The sequence below is a fragment of the Lissotriton vulgaris genome, chromosome 6 (assembly GCF_964263255.1).
Source record: "Lissotriton vulgaris chromosome 6, aLisVul1.2, whole genome shotgun sequence".
NCBI classification, from domain to species: Eukaryota; Metazoa; Chordata; class Amphibia; order Caudata; family Salamandridae; genus Lissotriton; species Lissotriton vulgaris.
In genome coordinates this window covers 1,753,279,680-1,753,306,664 of record NC_141694.1, presented here as the reverse complement: position 1 = coordinate 1,753,306,664, position 26,985 = coordinate 1,753,279,680, and the positions used below count along the sequence as shown (strand labels likewise).

The 26,985-nt window shown below is 46.6% G+C and overlaps 1 protein-coding gene across 1 annotated transcript in view; it reads right to left on the bottom strand.

The window, feature by feature from the left end:
* CIAO2B (cytosolic iron-sulfur assembly component 2B) overlaps positions 1-26,985 on the bottom strand; it is a 72,325-nt gene that overhangs the window by 26,761 nt on the left and 18,579 nt on the right. The window contains exons 2-3 of the mRNA XM_086925478.1: positions 16,118-16,197; positions 7,499-7,624 (exon numbers count right to left, since the gene is read on the bottom strand). Coding sequence (XP_086781604.1) covers positions 7,499-7,624; positions 16,118-16,197 — 206 coding nt within the window. The remainder of the gene's footprint in view (positions 1-7,498; positions 7,625-16,117; positions 16,198-26,985) is intronic.

Here is a 26,985-nt window from a genome sequence, read left to right as displayed (position 1 = left end):
GTCCCAGTCTGTCAGAGATCCTGAGCAGACAGGCCAGTGGTTTGGCTACTAACACGTAGAGCAGAGGGTACAGCAGGCATCCCTACTGCATGCTGTGTTTCAACTTCCATTCTGCCGATATGTATCAATTTGTTTTCACTTTAGAGACAGGGTTAGTGTATAGTAGCTCGGCCATTGCTATGAGCGCTGGGCCAACATTCATGGCTCTTAGTGTTGCAAGAATTTAATGTCAGGACAGTGTGCCAAATGCTTTTTCCACATCCTGGGACACGAAGGCCATGGGCTCATTCATCTTGTGTTTCAGCAAAAAAATGACTTAGTATTTTAAGATTAAGTGGCGCGCGCCTATCTGGTATAAAAAGTCATTGGTCGTTGCCAAAGTAGTGTGCCTATTACACGTTGTAATAAACAAAAAGTGGTTCTGTTGGGCCAGAACCACTTTTTGTTTATTACGATATATCTAGGTTCTGAGGGACACAGGGTCACCCCATTTTTGTCAGACTATTACAAGTTGTAGTCATCGGGCCAGAGTTTTGCCCAATATTTTTTAACAGTATATAACAACAAAAGTGGTTGATACGCTTTGCAATTTAGTGGACAGTTTCCTGGTTTTAGGAAGAGTACCATCACAGCCTCATTAACAGAGCATGGGAAAGAGCCCCTTTCCATCACCTCCTGATGCATCTGTAGTAGTTTGTTTTTCAGCCAGCTGATCACTGTATGTATGTTACGATTCCATTGGCAGCCCGTCTGGCCCCAGGGTTTTATTGGTGTTCAGTTCTTTCATGGTTTCTTTGAGTTAATCTATAGTAAGCGGCTCCTTAACTGCATTGCCTGTTCCTACGACAATCTGTGCAGACCCTCTACCTCCAGTATTAGATATGCAGTCTCTGTGTTTATAGGTTGTGGATTTTTGTAAAATCGCGGATTGTATCCATGGAAGGTATTGTTTATTCCCTCCTATCTTCTATCATGTTATTACTGCCTCCAATAGCTGTAATGCATGCTGGTGTCTTTTCCCTTCTTAATAGCCAGGATAGTAATCTTAATAGCCAGGATAGTAATCTACCTGCCTTTGCTCCTTCGCTATGTGGCCCCTGGTGGAACCTACTGTTCTGTAGCAGTTCCACCTCCATTTTTTTTTTCTTTGTTATATCTGCGCATATGGTTTCTAACCGAGCTATGGCCTAGGAGTCTGCCTGGCATGGTCTAGTTGGTGCGTAAGTACACCATCCATATTCTGGAATTCCTTGTCCTGAGTCCTAATTATTGAAGAAACCCTTTGAGCTGGCAAAGCCGCGTACCACCACCTCAAGGGCATTCTATTCTATTGCTCTGCTGCTGGCTGTATTGTCGTTCAAGTTAAAATACTCTGCGACTGTATTGTGCATAGTCTGTTTGAAATCTGCATCATGTAAAGCTGACCCTGGCAGCCGCCATGTAGGTATAAGTATTCTATATCCAGCTATGGAGTAGGACAGGCACACCGGAGAGTGGTTAGAGAGTGCTTTCCCCATATGAGTTACCTGTGTCACATACCATGATTGGTCTCAATCTACCTATATGTATTCTAGTCTGGAGAATATATGGCTGGGGGCCGCGTAGTGTGTGAACTCCTACTTGTGTTGGTTACTTTGTCTCCAGGTATCCACCAAATTTAGGTCTTCTGTCACTTGGCAACGCGAGGCAGACATTCTAGGTTTATATGGTGGATTTGGAGGTGTGCGATCTATATTGCTGTGCACACAGAACAGTTAAGGTTGCCTAGCCGTATTAGTGGCATGCATATATATGGTGCGAGCATTTGTCCCAGACTGTGGAAATAACACACCATTGTCTATGTTCAGGGCATGAATTCTCACCAGCAGGCTCGGGGAAAGCCATATGCCCACCCTCTTCCGTGTGCTGTAACAGGAATGAAGGAATCACTCTTCCATTCACTTGTCAGTTTGTGTGCTTCCACCAGCAGCAGAAGTGTCTCTTGCAGGAAGGCCACTTGTACACCATGTCTGCGCAAATATGCTAACACCCTCAATCTCTTGCAGTAGTGATTAAGGCCTAAACATTCAATGTTAACAGTTTGATCTCGCCCATCAGCTATGGAAAGGTATGCACAATCATAGTGTGTCCAGGCATCGTGAGGGTCTCAGCCTCCTTCGTACTGTGTCGCCTTGTGAGTGCCAGCTAAGTGTATGAATAAGAATTGCTGCATCTGGGTGCCCTTGGGAGCGTCCAAGCCTCTACTTTCCAACCGTATCGTATATCCTTGCCTGTGGCTTACAGATACTGATGCGGCCAGTGTTTGAGTAGGCAACAACAATGTAAAACAGTGCAAACTTGGAGAACAAAGAAAAGAGAACATACCAACTGGCAATAGCCTTCATTGCATAGCAAGTAAAGAAAATTAACGCTTATATGTTGCTTTGTCGGTTTGGATTGCGTGGGGCTTTGCTCAAGATCCCACTGCAATTAGCAGGTCCCACTCGTATAGGGGGAAGTGGTAGTGCTATTATGTATGATCCCATATGTAACCCAACTGAAGCCAGTCTTTCAACCATTGTTCACAGTGTAATGGGTGGTGTAGTCAGCAGAATCAACGTTTTGTGTGGCAGGGGGGATTCAGTAACATCTGGGTGGTGTGACTGGACACGCCTGACGTTCTCTACCTTCTGCAGTGCCACTACTTGTGTCCAGCAAATTGAACGCTAGGGCCAGTTCTGTAAAGAAGTGAGCTTTACACTTATGCAGGATTTTCAGTTAGGCCAGGTAGAACATCATGTCTTTCATGTTGTAGTCTTTGCATCGCCGGTTCAATGCTTTGAAAGATTGCCAGAGCTTTTGTAAATGCTACGTAAAGTCCGGAAATAGCATGACATGTGCCTCTTTAATGTGCAGATTACCAGCTTTTCTTGCCACCTGCAGCAGTACTTCTCGGTCCCTATAGTTAAGTAGGTGGAAGATGATGGTTCCTTTGAGCCCCTGGCAACAAGGGGTCCGATGGCCAGGATCCATTTCTCGACAGGTGGAGAAGTGTGGCTCAATGGTTAGAGCGGCAGAGGTGGAGAAGTGTGGCTCAATGGTTAGAGCGGCAGACCCTGATGCAGAGGTCTGGCCCGGGACCAGGGTTCAATTCCCCGCCTCGGCGGGTCTTGGGCTCAAAATTCTACGGACCTGATAATTATCGCCTCTTTGCCTATTCCAATCATGGAGTCCCACTCTGCAACTCTGGGCAATAGCTTGCTTAATCTCCACAACGGCCCCCACAACGCTAAGGATGCCTGGCCTCCACCTTGGGGGTGCCCAGGAGTGGACGCCTCACAGGGAAAGCCAGGATGGGTTCCACAGCGGTATTCGTACAAGCGCCTTGAGACCCTTGCGGGTGAGTAGTGCGCTATACAAGTATCAATTTACATAAAGTTCTAAACAGTCGTCTTCTGCACGCTCTGGGAGACACACCAGGCACAGGTTATTTCTGCATGACCTGCCCGCTGCATCTTCCATGCGGGTTTTCATCCTGCATGAAAAGCTGTTTGTTACCTTGGTTGTGTTGCAGAGGTCTTTCACTGTATCTGCAACCTGTTGCACCGCATGCGCTACCCGATCCATGATTCCATGCAAATCAGTTTATTCTAGATTCAGGTTGAACACATCACATCAACTTTGTATTCCAGTGACGTTCTTGTTAGTTGAGCTGCCTGGAGCACGTCCAACAAAGAGGGACCGTCGATGTCATGCTTCTAGTCCGCCCGGCGAACTTCTTGCGGCACTGCTGCTCTTTTGGTCCCCTTCATCAGGGCGGTTACTTTTGTGGAGCCAGAACCGGTGCGTTTGCGCTGGGCTTCCCGGTGCTGAGCTGGCAAATGTTCTTAGAGCGTGAGACAGCAAACTCTTTTGAGGCTTAAGGGTAAAGTATTTGTAGCAGTGGTCCACCACGCACTCCTGTGTCTCCATGCACAATGGTACCAGTCCATAATGGCCTTAGGGTGGAGGTACTTATGTGCCCACCTGCTCACCACCTCAGGCAGCCACCCCTTTACTTTCAGGCCTCCCAGGGGCCCTCAGCGTACATCCTGCATCGGGATCCCTCTTGCAGACCTCACGCCTGTTCACAATGAGGGAGGAGCTGAAGGGGACCGGCTAGACCGCTCTCCACAAACTCACACTTTTCTGAGTGGAGTCTACCCCCTGTGGTCCGGGACTGCAGATACTCTTGGCCCCAGCTGCAATAATTCTCAGAAGGTTGCCATCTCTTATTATGCATTTATGCACTCTGCGGCGACGCTCATCCCCATGCCAGCCACCCAGTTCTAGTGCAGCGCAGGCCCCAGCTCCTTCTATCTAGCCACTCACTGCACAGTTCTGGTGTAGTGAAGGTCACAGTGCCTCTGTCCAACGGCCGCTCAGCTCTCAAGCGGCAGTGCAGCTCTCACTAAGGTCACAGACAACGGCCTACCCTGGTCTTTGTCCCGGGCCCTAGCAGCACATCAGCATCGTCTACCAGGAACACACCCAGGGTCTCCTCCGCTGCACTATGCTCAGATCCACAACAGCAGAGGCCTCAGGCACATACATCCAAGCTCTCTGGTGCTATGGCAACAGAGAGGAGATTTTTAAATCTCCATACACTGCGACTATTTTGGGATATTAGGAGGCAAAAAAAACGATGCAATGTCTTCGGTTGGATGCAGATTTGTGCAGAGTATCAAGCCAGGCCAAAAGAGCTGTAGCACAGCACGACTCTACTGCATGGTGGTAAAGCCACACCTCCCTCCCAATGATCTTTTTTGAGGAAACGCCATGGTGCAGGATTTTTGACACTGCATGCTTTAAACATTGGTGAACAGATTTTGCCATGCCACAATGTTCAAGGAACCGGAGAATGGGGACACTACTTGTAGTGTGCAAGCTGGTGCCTGTTGAGCTAACCTACTCTGGCATTCACGGACCCAGCTAGGTGGTTGGCTACCAGAAATAATTTCTACTGGTGAAGCCACCTCCAGAGACGTACAGTCTACTGGCACAAGATAGAGGACCTCAGGCCACCCTGCCTGTTGCAGTACCAAATTGTGGTTGGGTTGTCAGACTCGACCTGTATCAATCTTCCCTTGATGGCCAGTAGGAAGGCTTTCAGAGCTAGGGTGATTGTCAAAGGCTCCAAATGGTTGATGTGGGGCTGGATCACTGCTGGAGACCAGAGGCGCAAGATCTCCACCTACTCAAATGGCCTCCCCAACCCAGTAACAACACATTAGTTACAACTCTGACATCCTGGCTGGGAACGGACAGTCACCCTTCAACTGTCAGGTTGACACTTTTCTGTCACTGCAGGAGGTCCTGAGAAATGGGCAAAGTTGGAGAGGCAATCCCAGTGTTGCAACCAATGAAAAGTTAGGTTACACAGCAGGGTCCACATGTGCAATCTGATGTGTAGAATGAGAAGCCCAGGAGCACCAGATGCCTCAGAACTATCCTCACCAAAACCCAGGACCGAGCCAGAAACGTCAGCACCATATCCTGAATGTCCCAGAATCGCTGGAGTGGTAGCAAGGCTTTCAACAGTATGGTACCCAGGATAGTCCACAAAGAAATACTCTGCAAAGAGCTAAGTTGGGACTTTAACCCATTGACAGTAAACTCTAGTAAGATCAAGAGCCCACTGGCTGTTTTACAGAGATGGTCTGTTACAGACTGTGGCAAGACCCCTTTCTGAGAGAGGACACGAGCATTCTGAACATGTCCTCTCTCAGAAAGAATTTCGGGGGCTGGAAGTCCTGCATACGCCCAAGGCCTCCATCCTTCTTCAGCACAAGAAAGTAGCAGGAATATCCCCTCCTCACCTCTATCCAAGTTCAGCACTTGTTCAATGGCAGACCCTTTGAACAATTTGTAAAAACCCATCAGATTGACCTTTAATACCATATCCTTTCTCCAACCCGCTGATCATGGACCCGGGAGCGTAAATTAAAGCCGTTTGGGAACAGCTGCAGTAAGGGGAAGAGAAGAGCAGAAAACTGCTATCCCTGCTGGAATAAACAGCCTTAGCCTTCACCACACATGCTGCCCCAAAAAGACAGTTTGCTGTAGCACTGACTGAGAAGGTGGATGCCGAGATGCCTGGACCAAAAGGTTTTTAGGTGTAAGGTGTTTAGTCTCTCCAACGGCGGGTTTGTGCCACCTGCTCCCAGGTTGACTGACAAGAAGGGCTAAGTAAGGCTTAGACCGAGTGGCCCTCAGAAAGTACATTAAAACAGTAGCATTGCCTCAGATGAAGACAGGCCAGACTGAAGAATTACTGCCATTAAACTGGCTTTAGTTGCCAGAGTAGGCAATTGCAAATCTAGCACTGCTGCTTCTCTTCGACTACTACAGCTAAAGCATTGTCTTCAACTGGTGGATCAGATGGATAATAGAGCCCTAAGCCCGAACCATCGTAAACAGCCAAAAAAGGTCTTAGCATGGGGGCATGGGTGGGGGTGGGGGGCGAGGGGGGGGGAGGGGTTTGGAGGACAGGCAGCTAAGGGGTTAATAACTAATATCCCAACAACGTCAAGAAGCCATAAAGAATGGGGCATGTGCATAATGGATACCACAATCAAAAACGAGCAGCATCCATGGGAACTTAATAAAATCTTCCACCAACTATGCCATTTGAGACACAAAGGGCCTCAGTACATAAGTGCTCTCAACGAGAGAACTGAGTTTGGTCCCCCATTGTGTAGGGCACATCCGTATTACGCAAGTGATGACAAACGCTTGATCACGACCTTCTATAAAACACTGAACACAAGTGCACATTTTTGGCCAGTTCAATATAGATTGGCCATTTTTCATCATGAATAGGGGGATATGCCATTTAGAAATGAGGGAATGATTTAGCAACTTTTTCTGTGCTACATTACAGATGCAACAGCAAAAATTCACAAGACACACACACAAACTCTGCACCATCTGAAAGAGCAAATGGAGAGTGCCGCCTTCACTCCTATTGCCTTCTGTGACGGGGCATATGATGACTTAGGAGAAACCATCAGCAAACCCGTTCTGACACGGGGTTCCATTCCAGACTATACCATCCACTAGGTGTGCCTTGTCCCCTTCTAAATCAAGCCTGGTTGCTCCTTCAAAAATACTGACACTGTCGGTAATCATATGGTCAGTGCTTCTGCAGAAGCACTCTGTACTCTGCCTGTGTAGGGGACCCTAAAGGCACTAACCAGAATATGTGCAACTGTACTGTTATTACCATGTCCCCCTTGCTCGAGAATGTCAAGTCAAGCACCCAGTTATATACAATGCAAATTATTTGGTAGTTGCCCCATATTAACGAAAGCACTGCAATGCCATACCAATGGAAGACAGTGACAGTTCGCCTTATAACCTGTCCTGCAACAAGGAGACCAGCAAGTTCATTACAATAAAAGATGCCAGTGAGAGCCATACAGTTTATTTCATCACGCATACTCCACAGTCAATTACTTTGTTGTTAAAAAAAACTCACCTTGAACCGCTCTGGGAGCGATCTCAAAAGTTTCACTTTAATGGACAGACCAATTAATGTCGCCATGCTGCAGTGAGGGATGGTGGGAGTAAAAGCCACCGATACCGAATTTTCATCATCATTCACCTGCCAGAGAGGTAAAGATAAGCAGAGATGTTCGCCACAAGATAAACATTTAAGACTAAAACACCAACAAAAGAGTTTTAATATGGATGTGTGGTTGATGAAATAAAGAAGCTCCCTAAACATATGGGTAAAAAAAACAATTCTGAGGAGCTACCCTCTTGGGTGCCAGGGAGAGGTGGAGAAGCTGTGACGGCCCCAAAGAGTTTGGTAAGTTTTGGTGACCTGCAAGGATTTTTTTTTTTTTAATTATGAAACACTGGTAATGCAGTCAGGGCTCAAAGACACTTGGGTAGTTCTGTTCAGCATTTGCGCTATGGATACTCTAATCAGTTCAGCTACTGGGACACATCTAAAATATGAACTCTCTCGCTTATATTCTTTTCAACAAGATCCTCGTTCACCAGCTAATATAGGCATCTCACAATGAAGGCCAAGAACACACTTTATTTAAATAGAGAGGCAGAAGGAGTTTAAGCCATTACGTGGTTAAGATTTATCTGATCTCAGTTTTTATGAATTTGAAAGGCATATTCTATCTGCCATTCTCTTCCTCCCTCCCTGCACGTTATTTGGAGACAAGAAGTGTTTATATACTGATGGTTTCCAGCATGATAAGGTAGCGTGTCTCTCAATTCAACAGAGAAAATGCGTCCTCTTTTGCTGTGCTCCACTATGAGAAATAAACAAAAGAAATATTGGTAATGCATTCCAAAGCCTCACTCCCTGGATCTCTGTGACCTGCCTCCAAATGCCTCTTCTCTCTTGATCTGCTCAACCTAGGGTGGTCTATGTAGGCACGCTAACTGGTAAAGAAAGATCCAGTGTCATGAGAGGTCGGTGGAAATGTTGCCTCACATTCTGCTTTTTTTGATATAATAACCACTTTAAATTGTGCTTGCTCTTTAACGGATTACCAAAGCAATTAAAATAGTAAAGCGAGCTCCAAGAAAACAAGCACTGGCGTTGCCAATAGGTTTCACATTAGGAAAGTAGGAGCTATTGGTTTTGTAAATGACATTTTATATTTATATATCGTTATTGGCATTGTCAATAACAATATATAAATATAAAATGTCATTTACAAAACCAATAGCTCCAACTTTCCAAATGCGAAACCTATTGGCAACGCCAGTGCTTGTTCATGGTTAAAGTGAATCGCATTGGCTTCGAAGCGCCTCTGTAGCCGTTGTGAATGGGTAGCATTTGCTACGAGTGGTTTTAGCTAGTCTTTTCTGGCACGTTATTGCGCTTTCTCGTCCATGTAAAGGCAAATGGCCTCGCAATGCTGGCAAATGGCCGGAGGAAAGCCGGATGGGGGCGGGAGAGCCTGGCGGGGGCGCGAGAATGCGAGCGAGGGGAGGAGAAGTATGGCAGGCGGATTAGGGAGATGCGCGGAGGGAAGCCGGATGGGGGCGGGAGAGCCTGGTGGGGGGGGGGGGGGCGGGAATGCGAGCGAGGGGAGGAGAAGTGTGGCAGGCGGATTAGGGAGATGCGCGTGCTTGTGTAGTCACGTGACCCGTTTTTGTGGTCACGTGACTCACATGCACTGTGAAAAAAACGCAGTGGTTTGACGAGTCGATGGAGCACTTGAATTCTCGCCTATTACATTCGCAAGCAATTGATAATAGGCGAAACCTAAAAAGGGGGGGGGTTGGGGGAAGAGAGAAAGAGAGAAAGAGAAAGAGAAAGAGAAAGAAAGCCATGCCTGTGCTTTTTTTTATTTTAATATAACCTGCAACGTAGCATCTAAGTTTGACTATGAACGTGAATGCAAGTGAAGACCATCAGGCTAATGAGGTCTGCAATGTTGGTGACTGCCATCCCAACACATCAAATCTGGCACCTTCAGCTCTACGCCTTCACTCTGAAATGGAGAGAAGGGCAGGAGAAGAGAAGTGATGGGACGCAAAGCACAGAGAGAAGCAAGAAGGTAGGAAGGGATAAATAGAGAAGTTAACCACAGATGGTCTCCTGGTCAATACACACTTGTGGCAGACTGGTGGAAGAGGGGAGCAACAGATAAATGAGAAGGAATGGGGGTGTGCATAGGCGACGTATTCATAAAGGATAACTATGTACCTTATCAAGGAGTATCATTCAGGTTTATCTAGTTTTAATCAATTATTCAGAGAAAATGACAGAGTGGTGTAAGTGAAGAGGGTAGTAGAACAAGTCTTATTAGTTTAACTGAAATCCTTCTTGTGTTGTTGCTTTGGCCCAGAAGTAAACCAACAAACAGTTTGGTGAAGGAGAGAGACTGTATACAGATCGTTATCTAAACCACATATTTACATTCTCAATGTAACTGTGCAGTCTTGGGTTCCAACTAGCGAAAAATAGTTAGATGCTTGTTGGGTCTCCTACATTTCTCCCAACGTGAGGTGGGTTCTTGAGAGATGAAGACAGTAAGGTAGAGCAGTGGAACAAGACCCCTCACAGACAGTGGGTGCAGTAGAAGGCAGGTAGTTGTGAAGGCACAATGCGGTCCAAAAATCCTACAGGGGATGGCGATATTATTAATATTAACGAGGCAAACTCCACAGAGCCCTGTGCTGCTGCCTTTGTTTTAAACATATAGGTCATAAGCCAGCTACCAGACGACCCATCATAGTATAAAACCAGAAAATCCACTGAAGAAGTATTTTAGTGAAAGGCGTAAAACTGTACACAATCAGCTAGAAACACTAGTGCTTGGAGAGGCTGGGTGACACCATTACAATTTCCTACAGTAGAAGTGATGTATCCAGATGCCAGAAGTGAACTAAAGGTCTAGCAACTGACCACCTTGTCTTAACAGACTACCAATTTTGCAGAGTCTTCAAACATCAGAGAATACCCAATGCAAGCTGATTAAGCTTGCCATACCAGAACAGACATGGGACAAACCTATATATAGGGTAGCCTTACGGAACAGAGGGAGTATGAGACTTACACTGAGAATGTATTTCCAATTGCCTAGAAGTCGAACTAACAATAAAAGCATTATTCAATGTGTTAGGACTGCCTATTAGCACAGAAGCACTAAAACAGATTGCCATCTTTAGATACAAAGATTGGCCCTATTAAGTAAGTATGCCGAATTCCTTGCATATTTAAAAACTGTTGGACCGGCCCTTTTGGCAGGTTCACCCCGAGACTTTTTTGCTTTTTCCTAGCCTGTTTCTGGAACCTGGTGGTGGCGATTTTAGGCCTCTGCACACTTTTTCACTGTGGTACAGTGTAAAGTGCTTGAGCTCTCTGTGTATGTGTGGTGAGTGACCTGCCCTCCCATAGGAATGAATGGGGAATATGTATGCCCATGGTAGTTCCTGATGTGTGGGGAGTGCAGGGACGAGTTTGGTATGAGAGAACTCGTGAGATTGAATGCTGCTTAATGGTATATGCGGCATGATTGTGTCTAGTCTAGAAGTGCCACTTTTAGAAGTTGGCATATTTGTGTAATTTGTGTCTGGCGTGTGATTGGCTGGTGAGCCTAGTCCAGGAGTGCCTGGGCCTGCTTGTGGATATACTGTCTGGTTTGAGGGTGACAGGGGCTGGAGAGCCCAGGAGGTTGTCTGAGTCAGCCCATGGATGAAAGGCAGCATCTGCTGCCAGGGAAGTGGGAGGAGATGGCACCTGATAGTGAAGGGCTGTGCCTGCCTGACCACAATGCTGGCTCCACCCCCCACTGGGCGACTGCCACCTCTGTCCCTGATACTGAAGGGACTTCCCTATAACCAGTTCTAGCTGGTTCTCACACTGCCTGCACAAAGACTTCAAAGACTTTTCCCTGTATAAGAAGGGGCTGTGTCCCCTTCCAATTTGTTCTCGTTTCTGACTTGAATCTACCAGGGACGGGTGCTGCCCAGCCCCTGGATGCCTGGAGGACTTCTGGGGGACCCCTCTGCCTTGCCTGGGCTGATGGGGGGCGGGGGGAACTTTTCTTTGCCCTGGGATCCTTTGGACCTTCTTCCTATCCCCCCAGGACTTTGCTGGACTTTTCCCCGATTCCCCCAAGCGCCTGGGAGCGCTTTATTTTGTATTCTAAGCGCCTGGGAGCGCTTTATATTGCTCTAGCGCCAGGGAGCGCTTTCTTTCACTTACTGGGCAGAGCGCTGTTATTTTCCCTTAGAGGGAAGCTCTCCTGCCCCTTGATGCTCATTTGCATATTGTTTTATTGATGGGTGCCACCCCATTTATCTAATTGTCTAACGGGTGCTCACCCCGTTTCTACTCTTATCTTTTCAACCGAGGGTGCCCACCCCTCGCTGTGCCTCTTTGAATCACCGCCGCTGCCCGGAGATCGATATAGAGGCGCAGCGCCCGCCCCCCTGCCAAGGGCCGCGCTGCCATTGGCGGCCCTCAGCACAGGAAGTCAGGCGATCTTCGTAGGGACAGAAGTGGGGCTTCGCAAGGCCTCAGGGAAGTCCCGCCTGGTGACTGGAAGTGAGCCTCGCCTCGCTGTGCTCCGTGAGAGAGGAGTGCCGGGTAGGAAGGAGGATGGCGGCTGAGGCAGGCGGGGCTCCGGTGGTTGAGGAGAGCCCCGCGCTGCCCTAAAGAGACCTGCGTGTGAGGACGCCCGAGGAGGAGCTGAGCCCGACCGACGAAGAGTCCGAGAGGAGCCCCCGCCCGAAGAGAGCAGCCGGTGAGTGAGACAGGCTGGGGCGGGCTCCGAGGTGGCTACGGTTGGTGTGTGGGACGGGCATAGCAGGAAAGACATGCAGGGCAGCCCCGGAGGGCAGTGGGCTGGCCCCCCCCCCCATTCTCAGTGCCCGCATTCTCGGTATTCAGCTGCCCCCGTGTTGGCAGGGGTCAGCTGCATCGAGGGCCTGATTGCTTTGGGGAGCCAGAATGCTCCGAGGGGCACGTTGTTCTAGAGCCCCAAAGGCTCCACCGAGGGCCTGTAATTGTCTCAAAGGTCCCTGTGAGGGGCTTGGGGCCATGCTTGTGTAGAGCCCCGAGAAGGCTTCGGGGGTCATGGTAGTTAGAGGGAGCGTCGGGGTACATTGCCGGTGCCCGCCCCCTCCTGCCTGCGAGGGATCTGTTCAGAGCCTCGAGGGCTCCAGGGAGCCTATTTTGTTTTAGAGCCTGTGTGGCTCCAACAGTTGACGCAGTTTGCTTCTATGGGTCAATGAGGACTCTGTCGCAGTTTGGACTCACAGCTGCCCAGCAATTAGTGGGCAGCTGCACCGTTTAGGTCTTGGGATGTCCTCAGGTACCCAGCAAGTAGTGGGCACCTGCTACGTTTAGGCTTGTGCTTGGACTGGCGCTGCATGGCAGCGTGCCCCGACATTTGGACACAGGGCGTCTTAGCCCAAACAAGGCCAGTTGGCCTAGGACTGCCACCGGTGGTGGCTTATGTAAGTTTTGCGCAATGTGGTTGTACTGCACCTCTGAATGTTTTAGGCATCATGTGTCTTCTTGCGCTGCACCTCTGAATGTATTTTATTGCATCATGTGCTTGTCCTTTACACCGCTGAATGTGTAGGTTTATGCATCATGTGTTTCTCTTGTCTTACACCTCTGAATGTTTTTAAGCATCATGTGTTTTCTTTCTTTACTACTCCTCTGAATGTATATTTATGCATCATGGGTAATGTGTTCTTTCCTAGACCCCTAAACGCTGTGTGATACTTAGGTGGTTGTCCTTACACCTCTGAATGTTTTAGGCATCATGTGTTTCTCTTTACTACTCCTCTGAATGCGTTTCATGCATCATGGGTAATGTGTTCTTGTTTATACCCCTAAATGTATTTTATTCGTAGGTGGTTGTTCTTTTTAGTACAGGTGGTCCTAGTGAGGTCCTGTTCCCAGTAGTTACTGGATGTGATTTATAACTGTTATTTTGTGCTATACTTATTCTAAGTTCTAGAAGTGATTTTATATCCTATATTCTAATTTCTACTAAGTGCTGATTCTGACAGTGGCCCATGTGGCCCTGTCCTGTAAATAATCCCTTATGATTATTGCCCGTGCCAGTTGGCACCATGTATTTTGTGTGATACTATCTGATGTGTTTTTAAAATACAAAAGTTATTTTACAATAACCTTGTGTGGAGTTCCTTTTGTGGTGTGCCTAGTATGTTGTTGCTGTTGTGTGCTGGCGCAAATGCTTTACACATTGCCTCCGGGTTTAGCCTTACTGCTCGTGCCAAGGTACCAAGGGGGTGAGCAGGGGTTATCTTGGCATGTGACTTCCTTGCCCTGACTAGAATGGTGGTTTCTGCCTAGCTTTGGCGTCAGCCTTAGCCAACCAGAAATAGCCAGTTCTAACAAAAACCTTCGATACCAACTACAGGGGTACAAACTGCAGACTATGCCCCTACACGAGGAAATCCTGTCAGCATCTCCTATGTTGCTGTCTGAATTTTAACTATGATCGTTGGCGACTCCTGCATCCAATCTGTATTGCGAATGGAATAAAGTCTTGCAGCGGAGCGTCAGCCTTGTGCTTTTCCATTACTGACACAACAACACTAGCAAGATTGGCAAAATTCACTCATCAAATCAGGATCGCTCTAAAAGCAGCTAAGGAAAACTACAAAAATCTGGCAAAGGGTACTGCAAACCTGGAAAAGCAGGCTCAGTGGCCCTAAAACACCCCTAGCCCGCCAGTCTATGACCATGTCAACATCAGCGAGGGCCACAAGGATTGTAAGAGGTGTTGTCCTTTATTCTGTACAGCTGTTTACCCAGTGAGGCTTAAAAAGGGGACTTCATGAAATCGTGCAAGGGACCACGGCATTGACTATAACCCCCGGGAGGGACGATCATGCTGGCACAGGGGTGCTGTGCTCAATTTTACGCAAGATAAATAGTTGCTTTTAGTATTATGTTTTTAGTTTGTATATGTCGATCGTTTTTTCCTATAATGATTTTAATTAATTGATCAGTTAATAAACAAATACAAAACTACAGGGGTACATTTGCTTCCACACTCCAGCATTGAGGAAATCCAAATATGGTCACCTACTAGGGGGCCTAGCCACCTACATTGCCATAACAAAATTCTATCTCCACTACCATTAGTACACTCAGTCAAGATCCACCTGAACCTCAATGGCTCCAAGGACAACGTTTTATTGGCCAACACATATATAAACCCGAAACTGAAAAAACAAGTCAAAACCCTTAATTGAATATCTGCTCTCAATCATAAGCTCACACAGCACTTCCAACCTCATCCTCTCCGGGGATCTAAACCATATTTTAGGATATCGATGTAAATTGATTGTTAATATTAGAATTCCTCAAAATAAAGCTTTTACTGGTTACTGTTAGCTCGAAGAGTTTTTTTTAAAGTACTAGACCTGCAGGACTATTATCATTTTTCAGATTTCTCGAGTCCTGTTTCTGAATTGCTGCATTATTAGAGCAACATTGAAAAATGCATTAAAGGGAGCATCATGGAGCCAACGTTTATCACAGTGTAATGTACTGCTTCCTTATTAAAATACTGGAGTCTGCTTTACCACTTCCAAATCGGAATGCAACGGACAATTCTGTTTATAGGATAGAGATAAATTTGCCCAAAAAGTATTTTTTAAAGTCAAATTGTTTGAATTATATTTTTCCGTGTACAATTAGAGAATATTTTATACAATCTTGCGAATGCAAGAAAATCTAAGGAGGATATATTTTAAAAAGCCTTTGCAAAATGTACATTTTCAGACGTACTGCCTTGTCCACCATGTGTACTTTAGGAGACCATCTGCTTAGCAGATACTCCGGTGGAGTATACTTGATGTAGGAAATGTTCACAAGCACCCCCTCAGCTTGTGCAATGGTACCATCGCTTTAAAGCAAGTCTGGCTAGCTATTGAGATTAAGCCCAGTTAATGCACCTCAACAGATATCCGCAAGAAAACAAACGTATCTCACAATCTGAGGTCCTGATGAGGCTTGCGCAACCTTTCAGGTTTGAAGGAGGCCCATGACAAGTAAAGCTAAACAGTTAATAACAATTCAAAGACTCATTATTTGCAAAAACATTTTTACAACAACAGGGCCATAACTTGGTCAAATGTTTTCTTAAATGTGCTATCCTATGAAGATTTTAGTGGAGGTATGTTTCCCTAAAAGGTTAGAAAGAGTAAGGTCTGCGTCTTACCTGCTCCGCTGAACTGGTTGCTGTACAGACAAATGTAAACAAGCGCTCGCGGCCAAGCAAATTGAAAACAGTTGGGGCCTGCGTGCCGCTGCTCGCTCCCGCAAGGTGGATGCCAGCGCAAGCATGAGTGTAACAAAAGTGCAGACCGATTCCTAAAGGTCATCTCATAGAGCAGCGCTTGCGCGCTAGGCTCAACCTAAAAACAACCACCCCTACCCCAAAAAAAGAACCCAATAGCTTTGTTCTCCATCTTCCTTGTTTACAAATATTTTGATACAAGTGAAAGCATGGGAGGATAAAGCAAAGTAGAGGCAAAGAACTTCTCTGGATAACTATGGAGTTCAGGAACACATGTAAAAGTCTGAAGAGACTAAGGAAGAAAGAAAATATAAAATCCCACTTACTTTGACCCGAACTTGTTCGACGACATTCAATTCTTCTAAACTCAGGGGATGCTCCGGATCATTGATTGAACGAATAAGATGTAGAAATGTTAAGGAAAAAGATCCACCATGTAGCCAGAGCTTTACCACATTCACAGAACAGCAAAGTTCCCCAAATAATGTTGATTTTTTTTTTAAACCTTTATTGATAAACATGAAAATACAATAGCAGTCATATAGCCACTTCGGGTCGGCTGGCAGCAATTCCAATATCATATCAGGATGAAAGAATACACAGCCCTTCAGCCGACAACCCTAGGGCCCGGCGGCAATTAACCAATCATATTGTCATACTTCACTGTACAGGAGGAATAAGGTTTTAATTTTGTATTTTGAAAAAACCCACCAACCAAAAAAATAAAGGAAATAACTGCAGAGGCTAAACGAAAAGGCAGAAACATAAGTGATCCTTCTGGGGAGGGGATACCACATCCACAACTGTACATAGTCAACAGTAAGAGCATCTGGGAGGGGGAGAAAGAGGGAACAAGAGGTAGCCAGCAACACATAGACAAAATCCAGACTAGAAGTAAAGTCATGCTAAGGGGATTGTAGCACCGCCGGTGGAGGCTCAAAAGGAGGGGTACAAATTTCACCACGATATTGGTTCCACTGACTCCATATCCTCCCCCATTTCTTGGGCCTGCCCCGAGCAATGTAAACAGTTTTTTCACGGAACATGCACCAGTCCATGTTCCTAGACCAGGCTGACGGACTCGGTGCCTAGGCGACCCTCACAATTGCGCAATGTCACGCTTGGCAATCATGTTACCCAAAGTGGCCCACTGCGTCTGGGCCACATTATAATCATTGGGCTCCCACACATTTAAGAGACACCTTCGGGCCTCCGGCAAAAGCGAGACACCCGTCACCTCAGACATAACACCATGCACACGAGTCCAAAATGACGCTACCGCAGGACATTCCCACATTATATGAAGGAACGTACCCACCATACCACAGCCACGTTTACACAAATCATCTGAGACATACCCCATACGCAACAAGCAAGGACCCGTCATGTACACTCGGTGTAGGATTTTTAACTGCACCAATCTCGGCCGGGCCGAGATTGCCACCTCCTTCGGGGAGGATATCGCCGCCTGGCAGTCCTCATCATCAAGTTCCAGTCCATCGCCGGTCCAGGCCATGTGTAGCTGTAGAAGAAGGTCCGCTCGGTCGTTTATCAACTTTTTGTATATTAGAGAGATCGTACTGTCTGGGACGCGTCCATCGAGTACTCTGTCCTCCAGGGGTGAGGATTCTGGATTCTTTTCCTCTGCCAGCCGGTAAAGCAGAGGAAAGGGCGTGTCGGACTTGTAGGTATCGAAAATATTCGAGGACCAAGTTTAAATTCTAGCTGCAACTCCTCAAAGGATTTTATCTTGCCCTTCTGCCAAAGGTCTCCCACCTTACTGATCCCAATAAGGTCCCATTTATCGAACCCCTTAGTCGTCCACAAATTGCCCAACCTCTCAGCAGCGTAGAGTGGAGTCGCACGAGTGAGGGTATCCGACCAGCCCATAGCAGCATTAGCGTTGTACCAGACCCGCACCGCAACTCTGGTAGGCCCAGTCAATGTCACATCGGACCGTTTTGAATAAAGCGCCCTATATAATCTCCGCCCGGAAGCAGCCATTTATTCATAGCAAAAGCCGGGTTAGAAGCCGGACCATACATCGCATGATTAACGGAGCTCAGTTGAGAGGCCCAGTAATTTCGTCGTATATCCGGCAACGCAATACCGCCATCATACCAAAGCAGCGTAAGCTTGGCCAAGGCAATCCGGGGACGTCCGGCCCACAACAGTTTCCTTTGTAGGCACTCGATCTCGTGAAAATAGCTGGAAGGCACTAGATCTAAAATATTCTGAAGGACATACAAAAATCTGGGAAGGGACATCATTTTGAATAAGGCTGCCCTAGCCACCAGGGACAGAGGCAGTCTGCTCCAGGCTTTCACATCTGCTTTTAGGCAAGTAAGCGAGGGGAGTAAGTTGAGTCGATACCGGACAGCCGATTCACGCGAAATATGGATTCCTAAATATTTAAACCCGGTGGATGATATTTGTATTGAGGAAAATTAAATTTTGGCCATGTTGTGTTCCCTAGCGCGTACCCCACCGACTCCATGTACCAGCTTAAAGTGCATGTAACTTCCCTCCTGTGCCAGCTATGAAGACGCAAATACATTTGCGTCCACCGTTAACTTGTCCTCTTTCAGATCCACCTTGAATGGATTATGTAGTCCGTTCCTAAGTATGCTATGCCACCGTCTTTTTGTAGTACACTTTTCATGTATTCCTGCTCTAGCAAGAGTAGGCCCTGAATTCCTGCCATCTGAACCTCTTTTGTGGCTCCTGACTCTGCCCAGGCTACCTCTGTACTCGTGAACTCTGTCCTACTTTCAGCGCGGCCCCTCGCGCTCAGCTCAAGCCTGTTTTCTGCCAAGACTGACTATAACCTTCGAGTTATCTGTTCCGCTCCCCGAGAATACATTCCTGCCTACTAGATCCTGTAAACATCCTCTCCAGCTGCAGAGCCAAAAGGGCCGATCTGTCTTAATGCAAGTAATTCATAGCCTCTGTTGCCATGCTTCCATGGAAGGCCCCGTGCCCCCACGCTTCACTTGTAGACACTCAGGCGCTTATACACGCATCCACAGTTAGCGTAGAACAGCTTCTGCCCTAGAGACCTTTCCGCCCAGATAGTATAGTTCCTAAACACCAGATATCAGATATGATAGAAGTACAAGTTGATCTGACATGCCAGACTTCTGTCTCTTTCCGTCAGTGTAAATGTCAAGTCCCCTGCACCCCGTCAATCACACGTCATGCAGCTGCGCGCGCATCCAAGCTTCCGTTTTCTGCTGACATTGCAACATTCTGTTAGCACCACCCCTTGGTGCCACCCACTTGCGTCACCTATCAGTGACGTTTCTAGCACACGCCTCTAGTTCACGCCTAGTTACGCCTCTTGATGATGTACTAGTACCACGTGTATACTGTTATCTTGTCTTTTCTCAGCTGTTACGCCTCTTACATTGATTCTCATGGTATAAATCAAGTATATAAGCTATGTATTATGAATAAAATCGAGCGCTCTATCCCTTCTGACACCCCTGTGGTGGTCAGAACATGATATCTTGATTCCTTTATGAGGAATAAAAACCCTTAGAAACTCTAACACCACGGACTCTGTTTTCTTTCATTCCGATTGAGTTATTATTGATTAAGTACTTACCTGCATAGAAATTAAGAGAGTAAATTAATTATTTACGTCAGTATAGGACAGTTGCGCGGCACGAGTGGTGTATCGTCCGTGAGCGAATACACACAAGACTTGGCCCAATTGGTGACCAGTCCAGAGTTCCTTCCAAAGGAATTAAGGACGTCAAACAGTACCCCCAAAGATTTCCGAGGGGAGGTGAGGTAAAGGAGAATAGCTTCCGCATAAAGTGAAATGCGATCTTCAAAACCGGGGGCCCACCTAATACCCTTGAGGGATGGCTCCCATCGCAACCAAGCTGCCAAGGGCTCGAGAGCCAAGGCAAAAAGCAGCGGAGAAAGGGGGCATCCCTGCCGCGTACCCCTTCCCAGAACAAAGGGAGCCGACACTCTACCGTTGACGACCACCTGGGCAAGGGCTCCTCATACAGTAGTCGGACCCAGCCGATAAACACCGGTCCGAAGCCAAACTTCGCCAGAGCCGCCCACAGATATGGCCATTCCACTGTATCAAATGCCATGGTGGCATCTAACGAAACCAAAATGGCCGGCTCACGCAACTTCTCCGCCCTTGCCAGCACGCCATGAAGACGGCGTAAATTCAACGCGGTATTACGGGCTGGAATAAAGCCAGATTGGTTCGGGTGCACCAAATCTCCGATCACTTTAATCAGACGGTTAGCTAATATTTTCGCCAAGACTTTAGGTTCCATATTCAGAAGTGAAATAGGTCTATAGGAGGTACAGAATTCACGGGGGTTTACCCTCTTTAGGGATCACCACGATAGACGCTAAGCGCTGATCACGGGGAAGCGAGCCCCTCTCCCTGGACTCCAAGAACAACGAGCGAAGATACGACGCCATTTTGTCCGGACACAACTTGTACAGCTCGATGGGTATACCATTTGGGCCCGTAGCTTTTCCAGAGCGGATGGAGCGAATAGCGAGCGCTACTTCATCAGTGGAAAAAACCGCCTCCATTAGCTCTCTATCAGAATCGGACAGGCAAGGCAAAGCAATATCTCTAATCAAAAGATGGTAGTCTTCCTCTGGCCGGTCTGAGACCGACGCATACACCGTTTGAAAGTGACAAGCAAACTCTTCCACAATCTCCAGCGGGTCTGTCACACGTACACCATCCACTCGCTCGATCACAGGCACCACACGATTCAATCTCTCCCTTTTGTCCAACCAAGCTATCAACTTCCCCGCCTTGTCGCCCACATCATACAGACGGCCCTGTTGTTCTCGACTCATAGCTTTCGCAGCATTCGTAACCAAGGCTTTATAATCAGACTGCTTCAGTTGCAAAACATGCACTTTTTCACGCGTGACCCCACTCTCAAGATCCCTCTCAAAAGCCACTATATCAGCCTCCAACTGTTCAACCTCCCCATTGTGGCGCTTCTTAGAGCTGGCGATCAGCGACAGTGTCTGGCTCCGTATCACAGTTTTAAAAGCTTCCCAAAGGGACACGGATGATGACACGGATCCCACATTGTCAGCGAAGTAGTGATCTATAGCTTTAATCACCCCCGCCCTAGTCTCTGGAACACGGAGATGCCAGGGATTAATTGGGGCGACCCGGCCCTCTGCGTCCAAATGGAGATCTATATGGGTCCATAGCGGGGAGTGATTCGAAATGCCTCTAGGCAAATGTCGGGCCTCTTGCACCGTCGTGGCCTGGGCTGCGGGCACAAGGAGATAATCAAGTCTGGCCAAGCTCCCATGGGCCCCGGAGTGGAAAGTATATTGGGCCTGTCCTGGGTGAAGTATCCGCCAACAGTCCACCATACCAAACGTTTCCAAGAAACCACTAAGGCAGGACTGCAATGGTGTAAGAGCCCTGGGAGGATGTTGATCTACCAGGCCATCAACCACCGAGTGGAAGTCTCCACCAACCACCAGAAGCCCCTCAGGAAGTCTCAGTACCAATTTCCCCAGGTCGACAAACGTGGTGGCCTGCAAACCCGGGGGGACATATACCGAGAGGATGGCTACCGTTCTCCCCTCCCACCTCCCAACAATCGCTGCATACCTACCCCTGTCATCCAATATCGTTTCATCAATCTCCAAGGGAAGGGAACTACGGATCATAACACCAGTCCCTCTAGAGCCCGAAGTGAACCCCGAGTGTGCCACCAACCTGTAGCCCCTACGATTCATTGCATGGAACATGTTCCCCACCAGATGCGTTTCTTGCAGCAACACAATGTCGGGAGAGTGGCGCTTCACATATTGGAGTACAATTCCCCGTTTAATTTTGTCCCCCAAACCGTTGACGTTCCAACTCAAGACTCTCAACCCCTACCCCCCATACCGAAAGTAAGTAGTCGGGTCCCCCAAACCCCACGAAGGAAACACCAAATAAGCAACAATACGTAGCCTCAAGAACAATGCAAACAAGAAATAAGAAGACCCATCCCCCCTCCCTCTGAACACCAAAACAACAACCCCCCACCCTGCACCCCTGCAATAAATCAAAAAAACACCCCATTCAGCAGTGTGCCTGTCGCCCTACCCCAGATACTAAACTACAAGAAGAAAAGGCAAAAACCTCCGGAGGAGGAAAAGTCCCCAAACTGCCCGCCGCCCCAGAGCTTGTCTTGAAGTAAAAAAGTTATCGACCCAAAAAAAGGAGAACAATCCACCGTAGCACAATACGATGGTAGCAAACACCGGTGCCCCTACTCCTCCTGGTCCTGTTGGCTGCCTTCAGCACCTCTGGATTGTTCCGCATTGTCCCGTGGCATAGATAACGTGTCCAAGCAGTCACTGACCACCTCTGGCATGTCAAAGAAGAGCACCCGCTCATTATGTTCGATGCGCAGACGGGCGGGGAAAAGCATAGCATAGTTCATGCCCAGATCTCTTAATCTCCGCTGCACTCCAGTAAATCACAGTCTCCGCTTCTGCACCGAAGGGGTAAAATCAGGGTAAAAGTTGATGGATGCATTCTCGAATATAGTGGGACCGCTAGTCCTCGAGGCTTTCAAAATGGGGTCCCTGTCTCTGAAGTTAAAGATCAGCGCAATGATGGGTCGCGGAGCCGTGCCCTGCTTGAGTCTGCCGCCCGGAATTCAGTGGGCGCGCTCCACCGCAAATAAGTTACTCAGGCCCATTGGGGCAAGGTGGTTGACGATCAGATCTTCAACGAGCAGGTCCGTCGATTGATCGGCAGATGACTCCGGAACTCCGACTATGCGTATATTATTGCGCCTAGCGCGACTTTCGAAATCCTCAAGCCGGCGGGCAAACTGGTCACTAGAGGATCGAAGAGTCCGAATCTCAGTCTGGAGTTCGGAGACATCTGTGGTGAGACTGGCTGTCTTGATATCCAACGACTTAACTCTCTCGTTGGTTTTGGCCAAGTCCGCCCTGATCAGGCCCACATCCACCGCCACTGTGTCGATCTTGGCTGCCAAGGTCTCGTATTGTTGGCCCATCGACGATTGTATGCTGGCGATGGCGCCCATCACATCTCGAAGTGTTGGTTCCTCCGATTCCGGGGGGCCACCACCAAGGTCCTCCGGGGTTTTACCAGTCCCGCTGGGCGAGCTCTTATTGCGCGCAAATCTATCCATAATGGTGGTTTGAGTCCCGCCACCACGAGCTGCATTCTTGAGGGACCGCTTGTCACTCTCAGACTTGGCCGCCATGGTGGGTTGCGCCGCCCCTCAGAGGCGTTTGGGACCTGGTGTAAATGGCTCCCCCGAAGGAAAACCACGAGAGGTTGAAATGTTGGGCGTCGGTGAAGATCAATCAAGTGACTGCATTCACAGGCCGGCTCGAGCACTGGGCAGCCACCTCCAATCTTCGTAACCAGAGAAAACGAAACCGAAAGTAGACCCCGGGTAGCCGTCCCCTACCACAGGCCGTTGTTATTCAACTACTTTCGGGTTGCTCCTGATGACCAAGTCCCGGGATGAGCCACGGTGTAGGCCTCTAGGCTTCAGGAAGGAGTAAGTCGGGCGTCCGGCATCCGAATCAAAATCTGAAAAAGGCCTTTCAGATCAGGAGAGTCGTGGCTAGTAGAACCTGTCGTCAGAAACAGGATTTACACCAGGATAGACGGTGAAGGCAGCGAGGGTTTCGGGAGATCACAGCTCACGCGACCATCTTGGATGCGCGCTAAGCTCCTCCTCCAAATAATGTTGATTTAGGCACATTTCCACTCCACAAAAACAGAATCATGACCCATAAGAAAAAGTCATATGTAACAATTAACAAAAGGTTTCCTGAGACCCCAAATTGATCATCTTATGCAAGTATAGAAAGGGCATGATTTACAACAGTGTTCCCTTTTCCTAACTTTTTAAGACTACAGTAGATCATGGAAAACTTTGTACATCAGGCCCGACTATCTTAAAACTGTTTTAAGCCAGGTAATATAGCTTTAAAACTAATTTAATCCAAGTCGAACCACCCACAAACCATGCCACATTCCTGGTTTAAGATTACTTTAAGACCCACACCTTACTTTGTAGTCAATAAGGCTCTTTTTTATCCCACCAATCCTCTTCTGCTACACACCACCTTCCATGGCTATACAATCTCTTACTATGGCTTCTCTTCGTGAGAGAGGACACCACAATCACACCTCTTACCACACACTGAACCTCTACAGCATCATCCAATTACCAACTATTTAGAATTGGGTGGGTTTGGGGTTCCTTAAGCTAAAACCATCAATACATACAGCATCAAAACTCTGCCTCCTCCTTACAAGTTATATGTTCCTCTTTACCCACATCCTAGGAATTCACTTTAACAGCGAGACGCACAACTGCTCATTTGTAATTAAGGTTTTCTGTGCAGTCTCCTAAAACTACTTAACATCTGTACACACTCCCCTAAACTCTGCCCCAAGTGAAAATACTAACTGATGCACCGATTATGGCCAAAAGAGGCGATTAGAAATGTACTGTCTCTGGTTTGGTGTTCTGAGCCTAACTGCTGTCAGGTTTGCTCAAACAGTCAGGGGGGAAAGAGGGATTATAGTCTGACACTAGAGCAAATCATAAAGTTTGTTTTCTGAATTCCTGAAAAATTATATTTGGCATTAGTGCACTTTTCCCACTTTCTAACTTTTTACACTTGGAAAAACATAATTAGCTTGTGCCACTACTGTGATACTTAAACACTTTTTCTGCTAGAGCTGAATAATACCTAATTAACACTGGAGAAGGTAAGGCAATAGAGTGGGAAGTGCTCTTGCTGCTACCACTTCAGAAGTAAAAAAAAAAACAATTTGCCAATGAATGAAGTAAACTCAACCCCAGATCTCACTACTTTTCTCTCAACCACTGGGCTCGATTTTTTTTTTACAGAAAAGGAAACAAGAAAAAAAACCATTAAAGCCTAGTTCACAAATGAACCATATACAAATGAGGAGCATAAAGATATTCCAAAAATAATTAGTTTCCTCATTGCATGATCACTTACAGTTCACTTTAACATCCACTTCCACAAGTATCAAAACAATTGCAAAAACCATCCTTGCTCATTCTTCACATCTAAGCAACACTCCAAAAGGTACTCAATATTAAACCTGCTCAATCTGCCTCATTAGACATGCTGGTCAGCCACAACTTTCAATAAGCGTTCTGCTCTGGACATATTGCGCTCAATTCACTTGTGTCCTCCTGTTGAACACCCAGGTCCTAGGATCTAGTCTCTATGTTCGCCCCTCGTTTTTCTTCATACATGCAATCTCTGTGGGTCTAATATTTCATCCTTTGTATACCCTTAACACCTATATATGGATGCAACTCATACCTTGTTTACACGCACACACACTTCTTGCATCAACTGTTTATGAAGCGGCCTTGCTTGTGATGCCTCATTCCAGCTAGTGGCTATTTTTTCCAGGTACTGTTGCAGTTGACAAATTTAGTGATAGGTGTGACATACATTCCTTTCAGCATCTGTGAAGTCATACCTTAGAATGGCAGGTGTAGAATGTTTGGCTGCGGAAAACAAATGCACCAGGATATCATAAAAACATTAAAACATCCAAATAAAATATTTATTCCTACAAACTAAAGTATCAATGAAATGAAACCAGGATCACAATAAAATGCTCACAACATTAGCAAGCTTTACAAAAAACATTGAGTACCAGCTACATGTGCTAAAGTTATAAAGTGTCCATCAAAAACTGTAATAGGTCAGATTGTGACCATCGGATAAGTGTGTACATTGCTTACATCGCATGTTATAAATGCTCAGCAGACACCCAAATACCTATATGTATTTATATGTCAACAAGGATATGTCTGTCCAGATTGCTACGTGGCAGGGTGCCGAACATAAAACGAAATAAAAAAAGTATTTGCTCAGAAGTAATGCTGTACTTATGTGAGCCTGAACAACCGTTTGACCTGTAGGGGTAAGAGCAATGTATGTACAAATATCTAGGAAAACAAGCAAATTGATTAAATATTTAGTTTTAATAGACAACTCACTTGTAAGATTGTATTGGCCTCCCTCAATTACTTTCCCATGCTTGCTTCGAAGTTTCCTCCTCAGTGGTAAAATCGTTGTAATATATCACATTTTTGCAGTTCGCACATATCACAAACTAGATTGCATTGGAGTATTTGAATATTATGATTATGATTACCCAAATCAAGGGACCTCATTTTAACAATGTTCGTAGAATGTAAAGTTAAAACAAATGTGTCAATATTCAAACCTGCAAGATCCTTCAAGGGAGGTGCTTGGTGATGTCTAATTTGCAACATGCTTTGATCTTATATGTAAAGAGTAAAATGTTAATTATATATGAACAATATCCTACATTCTGGTTTGCATTTTTCAATGTAGGTTGTCTTGTATAAATATATATCATACTCCTCCTGATTTAAGTTATTACTGGCCTAACTCCTTACAATTTCACCCTCGATGGTGCAGACACTTTTCCTCTATACCTCAATGCATCTTCCTCCTTTTCAACCATAATTTACAACTCATCTTGCACAAATAGGAATAAACACAAGAATTCTATGCAGATCTGATTGTGCATTAAAAAATATTCTGATCAATCTCATGATGGGTTAATGTTGTTTTTTTTAATCAGTGGTAGGTTGTTTTTTTTACTGAAATATTTTGCACAGAGCCTGGGGAACTGTTTTAACTAGTGGGAAACTTTAATTGAAATTTTGCACAGAGCCTAGAGTATTGTTTTTAACTAGTGGAAGATCATTGTTCCGAAACATTTTTTTACTGCTCACAGAGTGCTGCTAGTTAAGACATAATTTTCAACCATTGCCATCCCTTTGTTTTGACAAAACCGCTTTAAGACTGCCATTTTTCGGGCACAGAGGGTAGTTGATTTAGTTGGAGGGCTAATTAAGCAGCAACATGGCGTGACTGCTCCACTGGCAAGCTGAAGGCACACCAAAGGCAAGCTCGCCTGCACCCACCAACATCCCGGAAGCGGCCAGTGCCAGCCATGCGGCTAATTTTGATTCAGGTAGGCAGCAATCAGCCCCCAGACTAACATACTCCAGTAAAGAACTCTGGAAGCCTAGACCTACTTCAATCAAGGAAATGAGTGTGACAGAACCAAGAGGGGAAGAAAGTACCCAACATGATACCC